Genomic DNA, 7,174 nt, shown 5'->3' on the forward strand with positions numbered 1-7,174 from the left:
GAGAGGAGTAGGGGAAAGCTGAGGGAAATTTCAATAGGGAACTGGGATGACCATGGTCAGAGTCACAATTTCTCTAAATTCTAAGCAGTGTTGCTTAGTGGAAAGAGCAAGGGCCCGGGAGTCAACAGATTGTGAGCCCACTGTTGGGTAGGGACTGTCTCTATATGTTGCCAATTTGTACTTCCCAAGTGCTTAGTACAGTGCTCTGCACACAGTAAGCGCTCAATAAATACGATTGATAATGATGATGACCTGGATTCTAATTCATTCATTCAATCGTATTTATTGAGCGCTTACTGTGTGCAGGGCACTCTATTAAGCGCTTGGAAAGCACAATTTGGCAACAGATAGAGACAATCCCTGCCCAAAAACGGGCTCACAGTCTAGAAGGGAGAGACAGAGCACAAAACAAAAGAAGTAGACCAGCATCAGGGCTTTGAACAGGGGATGGAAGCTAGTTTGGGGGAGACATGGGCATGTTTGAAGGCAGAGGGGAAGTGCTCTATCCACTTTATCACACCACAACAGACACATTCCCCGCCCCTCCTAGATGAAAAAAAAAGAATGAAAAGATAAATATACAATTATTGCATGCCATTTTACAGATGAGGAAACTGAGGCCCAGAGAAGTGAAGCGACTTTCCTAAGGTCCTACAGCAGCAAAGGGACAGAGTCAGGATTAGGATCCCAGCCCTCTGACCCCACTACACTATGCTTGGGAGAGTGCAATTGAACAGAGCTGGGAGATGTGTATGCTCCACTCAAGAAGCTCGCAGTTAAGAAGAGAACTCCTAGGCCCATGCTTTTTCCACTAAATGAGTATGGAGTTGAGTTTATTCACGCTTGAGTTAGGTGAAGTGGGTTTAGAGGGCTGGGAAATGAATCTGGGAAGCTGGTTGGAGGAGGGGGGATTTTAGCAGTAAAGAATTCAGAAATAACTCTGCTTTCTTTGATTTTGAGCTGATAAGAGAGGGAGTTCCAGGCTAGGATGGAAACGGGAGAGTCAATCGTGAGTAACAACTAGAAAATTGCTTTGAGAGCTGAGAAGACGAGTTGAACCATGGAAAGGGGGTGAAGTGCAGTCATAGAGTGGAGAGCCTTCAATCCGATTGTGAGTTTCTGTTGCTTGTGAAAAGACACAATTTGTCCTGAGAGGAGGTTGAGAAGAGGAGAGATATAGGCTGAGCGATGCTATAGGAAAGGACTAGATTAATGTTGAGGTATGCTTGTGTTTGTGTGTGTACAAGTATGAATGCAGCTACGTGAGCAAATGGAATCGGTTTGGAATATACGTGGCTTTTTGTTGTTGTTTGTTTGTTTTATGGTACTTTTAAGTGCTCATTATGTTCCAGGTACTGTACTAAACACTGGGGTGGATACAGGCTGATCAGGTTGGACATAGTCCATGCCCCATAGGGTGCTCACAGTTGTAACCCCCATTTTTTCAGTTGAGGTAACCGAGGAACAGAAATGGTAAGTGACGGGGCCCAGCTCACACAGCAGACAAGGAGAGAACCCAGGATTAGAATCCAGGTACTATTGTCTACCAGGCCCATTCTTTCTCAACTAAATTTATGAATTTATGTGTAAAGGCACTTCTCATTTGACTCTAAAACCACCGAAAAATTTTCACAAAATTCATGAACATATCTTTATGTTCGCTGCCCTCTGCTATCTGCCATTTATTTTAGTGTCGGTCTCCTCAACCAGAAATAATTCTCTTGATAGTCATTAAGACCATAGTACGTTCCAAGCAAAGTATTAAGTGCTGTGGGAGATTTGGGACCATCTGGTAGAACACAGTCTGTGTTCCACAAGGGATTCACAAACTAACTAGGAGGGAAAACAGATATTGAATCCTCTTTTTACTAGTGAGAAAACTGAGGTGTAGAGAAATTGTCATCTTTCCATGGCTTTGCAGCAGAGAACTGGTAGAGGTAGGATTAGAATCCAGGTCCTCTGACTCCCAGGCCTGTGTTCTTCCCAATAGCACCCTGCATCTACACAGTTCGAAGCTTGGTGCTTCGAATAGAATGGAAGCTCGCTGGGGGCAGTGATTATATGTATTAATACCATGTCCTCTGTAGGTCCTCAATAAATAGAGCTGCTTTACTTAGTCCTAGTCCTTCACCCCCAAAATCAATGTCTCTAAATTGAATTAAATGAAATATTCAGCTTCGACTTTCTCCCTGAGCTTCTGCGGGTCCAACATCATCCAGCAGTTCTTCTGTGACGTCCCCTCCTTGCTGAAGATCTCCTGCTCCGAGGACAACGTCATCATCGATGTCAGCGTCACCGGTGGGGTAGCTTTACTTTTCGTCTGCTTCGTCTCCATCGTCATCTCGTACGTGCACATCTTCCGGGCCGTGCTGAGGATGCCGGCCGCCGAGAGCCGGGACAAAACCTTCTCCACCTGCCTGCCTCTCCTCGCCATCGTCATCGTCTTCGTCTTGACCGAAACCTTCGCCTACATCAAGCCCGTGTCAGACTCCCCCTCGACCCTGGACCTGCTGGTATCCATGGCCTACACCGTGATGCCCCCTACCCTGAACCCCGTCATCTACAGTATGAGGAACCGGGACATGAAGGCCGCCCTGGGGAGAGTCCTACAGGGGAGCTTCCTACTCCCTCCTCTAAGGGACAAAATGTCCATTTCCTTTTGCTGACTATCCCATTCCTCATCAGGATTCTGACCGTGGAGGTAGCCATATAAAGAGCTGTCCAAAGAGGAAGTCCAGTGCTTGAGGATTTGTCCATGTCTGGGACAGAAGCCGATAAGCCGGGTGTGACAGTAAGCCCGGTGTGGGCAGGGATTGTCTCACTTCATTCTTAATTGTACTTTCGGGTTGTCCACGAGGGGCTCACAGTCTTAATCCCCATTTTACAGATGAGGTACCTGAGGCACAGGGAAGTGAAGTGACCTGCCCAGAGTCATACAGCTGACAATTGGCGGAGCCTGGGTTTGAACGCATGACCTCTGACTCCAAAGCCTGTGCTCTTTCCACTGAGCCTGACCTGGGTGATGATCCCGGCTCTGCCACTTGTCTACTATGGGACCTTGAATACGTCACTTCACTTCACTTCTCTGTGGTTTCGGTTCCCTCTTTTGTAAAATGGGGATGAAGTTTGAGCCCCTCGTGGGATATAAGCTTGGTCGAACCTGTTAGCTTGTACTGACCCCAGACAAATGCCCTCTGAGGCGGGATTGTCCATCACACACTGATCTTATCAGACGTCCCTCTGGACCCTGAGAAAACTTCCTTTCAGCTGGAAAAGACAACTGTTCATATGCACGCCTCTGTAGGGTGTCTTAGTCTTAGGGTGTCTATTATTATGGATAGATGCATGGGTGGATGGACTGATGGATGAACGGATGGATGGATGGATGGATGGATGGATGGATGGATGGATATATGCACAGACAGATGGGTAAACCGACAGATGGATGGATGGATGGTCGGACGGATGGATGGATGGATGAACGAATGGATTCGAGGCAAGGATTTGATCGGTCAAATTCATTCATTCACTGGTTCCATCGCACTTATTGAGCACTTATGGTGCGCAGAGCACTTTCTAAGTGCTTGGAATGTACAATTCAGCGACAAATAGCGATAATCCCTGTCCACAACAGGTTCCCAGTCTAGAAGCGGGGAGACTGGTAGAAAAATAAGTAAACAGGCAGTCAAATGTGGGGAAACTTTTCCATGATTGTGTTCCTTCTCCCTTGTCACCCGCCGATTTTCTGATTTTCATAACCTCCAAGAGTGATCTTAAAATTCATGGAATTACTGTTATTCTCAGTAGTAGTATCAACATTATCATTATTGAATTTATGAAAACTTTACTTGCAAAAGACCGCCAAGTGCTGGAGTAGAAATAAACCAATCAGATTGGACACGTTTCCTGACCCACGGGGCTCAGATTGTAAGAGAAAGAGAGGGCACATATTGAATCCCGATTTTACAGTGAGACCCAGAGAGGTTACGTAGCTGAACCAAAGTGATACAGCAGGCCTGTGGCAGCATCGGGCAGACCTTTCAAATCTCATGACTCCCAGACACACGCTCATTCCACTAAGCCATGATGTCACCCAAACAATCACTTCTCAGTCATTTATTCCTTAATATTTACTGAGTACTTTAAGTGTGCAGAACACTTTAATAGTACCATTCAGAATAAAGAGAGACAATCCCTCCCCGCACCGGGCTTACAGTCACTCACGGCTTATCAGCCTCCGTCCCAGACATTGACAAATCCTCAGGCGCTGGACTTTCTCTTTGGACAGCTCTTTATATGGCTACCCCCACGGTCAAAACCCTGATGAGGAATGGGATAGTCAGCAAAAGGAAACAGACTTTCTGACCTTTAGAGGAGGGAGGAGGAATCTCCCCTTTACGACTCTCCCCAGGGCAGCCTTCATGTCCCGGTTCCTCAGGCTGTAGATGAGGGGGTTCAGGGTGGGGGGCACCACGGTATATAACACGGACAGCAGCAGGTCCAGGGTCGAAGGAGAATCTGACACGGGCTTAACGTAGTCAACCGCTCCAGCCGAGAGGAAGACCGTGATGACGGCGAGGTGAGGCAGGCAGGTGGAGAAGGCTTTGGCCCGGCTCTCGGCAGCCGGCATCCTCAGCACGGCTCTGAAGATGCGCACGTACGAGATGATGATGAGAATGAAGCAGACAACACCTAAAGCTATCCCACCGGTGACGCTCACGTCAATGACGATGTGCTCCTCGGAGCAGGAGATCTTCAGCAGGGAGGGGACTTCACAGAAAAACTGCTCGACGAGGTTGGACCCACAGAAGCTCAGGGAGAGAGTCGAAGCTGAATACAATACCCCAAACATCACCCCGCTGAGCCAGGAGGCGGCCGCCATCTTCACACATGTCCCTCGGTCCATGATGAGCTCGTAGCGCAGGGGGAGGCAGATGGCCGCGTAGCGGTCATGGGACATCGCCATGAGGAGGAACAGCTCGGACCCGGCAAACAGGACTACCGAGAAGAGCTGGGTGGCACAGCCCAGGAAGGAGATGGATCCCTTGTTGGCCAGGGAGTTGTAGATGGATTTGGGGACGGTGACGGAGATGTAGCAGACGTCGAGGAAGGACAGGTTTCTGAGGAAGAAGTACATGGGGGTGTGGAGGCGCCGGTCGAGGACGGTGATGGCGACGATGAGGAGATTCCCCGTCAGGGCCGCCAGGTAGACCAGGAGGAACAGAGAGGCATGGACCAGCTGCAGCTCCCGGACCTCCGAGAAACCGAGCAGGAAGAATTCTTTCACCGTGGAGACGTTGGGCATTTTCGGGAAGCTGCATTGACTTTCTGCATGTGATAAGCGAAGAGCCAAGGAGTCCATTGATGGGATGAGTGAAGGAATTGACAGGACACTTGCTGGTGATTCTCTATGGAGAGGAGAGAGTTATTGAACTCAAAATGATCTCTGAGTTCACGGTGGAGACACTGAACATTTCTGGGGAATGATGTCGACTCGCTTCACAGGAAGAGGGGAGACTTCAATTCAGAGACTGATGTTGGGGGTAAAGGAATAGGACTAAGTCAATCGGTTCTATTTATTGAGGACCTACAGAGGACGTGGTATTAATACATATAATCACTGCCCCCAGTGAGCTTCCATTCTATTCGAGGCACCAAGCTTCGAACTGTGTAGATGCAAGGTGCTATTGGGAAGAACACAGGCTTGGGAGTCAGAGGACCTGGGTTCTAATGTCACCTCTACCAGTTCTCTGTTGCAAAGCCATGAGAAAGTGACTTAATTTCTCTACACCTCAGTTTTCTCAATAGTAAAATGAGGATTCAATATCTGTTTTCCCTCCTCAGTCTGTGAATCTCTCGTGAGACATGGACTGTGTTCTACCAGATAGTCCTGAAACTTCCCCAGCACTTAATACTTGGCTTGGAATGCAGTAAGCACTTAATAAATGTCAGGAGCATTATCTTTGGTTGAGGAGAGATCAAAACTAAAATGAACAGAGCATAGGAGAGGTCAGAGAACGTAAGGATATGAACAGGACTGTAGTGAAATTTTTTCTGTGGTTTTAGAGTCAAATAAGAAGGACATTTATACGTAAATACATCCATTTAGTGGAGAGAGAATGAGCCTGGTAGACAGAAGGACCTGGAGTCTAACCCTATCTCCTCCCCTTGTCCGCTGTATGACCTGGGGCCAGTCGCTTACCTTCTCTGTGCCTCAGTTACTTCATCTGTAGATTGCAGATTTTGATTGAAAGCACCATGTGGGGCATAGACTGTGTCCAACCTGATGAGCTTGTATCCACCCCAGTGCTTAGTACAGTACCTGGCATATAATAAGCACTTAATGATATCATATAAAAACAACAAAAATAAAACCCACATATAAACCAAGCTGATTCTATTAGATACTTAGCTACATTCCCAGTCGTAGACACACAAACACAAGCATAATTCATCTAGTCCTTTCCTAAAGCATCTGTCAGCCTACATGTCTCCTCTCCTCAACCTCCCCTCAGTACAAGTTGTGTCTTTTCACAAGCAACAAAAAATCACGATCAGCTTGAAGGCTCCCCGCCCTATGACTGCACTTCACCCCCTTTCCATCATTCAAAACGTCTTCTCATTCATTCAGTCATTCATTCAATCGCATTTATTGAGCGCTTACTGTGTCCAGAGCACTGTACGAAGCGCTTGGGAAGTACAAGTTGGCAACACATGGAGACGAGTCTATACCCAACAGCGGGCTCACAGTCAAGAAGGGGGAGACAGACAACAAAACAAAACGTATTTACCAAGTAAAATGAATAGAATAAATATGTACAAATAAAATAAATAAATAAATAGAGTAATAAATACGTACAAACATATACACATATATATAGGTGCTGTGGGGAGGGGAAGGAGGCAAGGCGGGGGGATGGGGAAGGGGAGAAAGGAGAGAGGAAGGAGGGGACTCAGTCTGGGAAAGCCTCCTATAGGAGGTGAGCTCTCAGTAGGGCTTTGAAGGAAGGAAGAGAGCTAGATTGGCGGATGTGCAGAGGGAGGACATTCCAGGCCATGGGGAGGACGTGGGCCGGGGGTCGACGGCGGGACAGGCGAGAGCGAGGCACAGTGAGGGGATTAGCGGCAGAGGAGTGGAGGGTGCGGGCTGGGCTGTAGGAGGAGAGAAGGGAGG

At 47.7% G+C, this 7,174-nt stretch overlaps 1 protein-coding gene across 1 annotated transcript; it reads right to left on the reverse strand.

The window, feature by feature from the left end:
* Positions 1 to 4,390: 4,390 nt before the first annotated feature.
* LOC119924092 (olfactory receptor 14A16-like) lies at positions 4,391 to 5,305 on the reverse strand (the record flags this gene model as incomplete). The annotated part of the gene is made up of 1 exon (XM_038743147.1): positions 4,391 to 5,305. A coding segment is annotated over exon 1 (915 nt), but the record flags the coding sequence as incomplete, so codon positions are not given.
* Between the last annotated feature and the right edge of the window lie 1,869 nt (positions 5,306 to 7,174).

This window comes from Tachyglossus aculeatus, unplaced genomic scaffold (genome assembly GCF_015852505.1).
Source record: "Tachyglossus aculeatus isolate mTacAcu1 unplaced genomic scaffold, mTacAcu1.pri scaffold_82_arrow_ctg1, whole genome shotgun sequence".
Classification (NCBI taxonomy): Eukaryota; Metazoa; Chordata; class Mammalia; order Monotremata; family Tachyglossidae; genus Tachyglossus; species Tachyglossus aculeatus.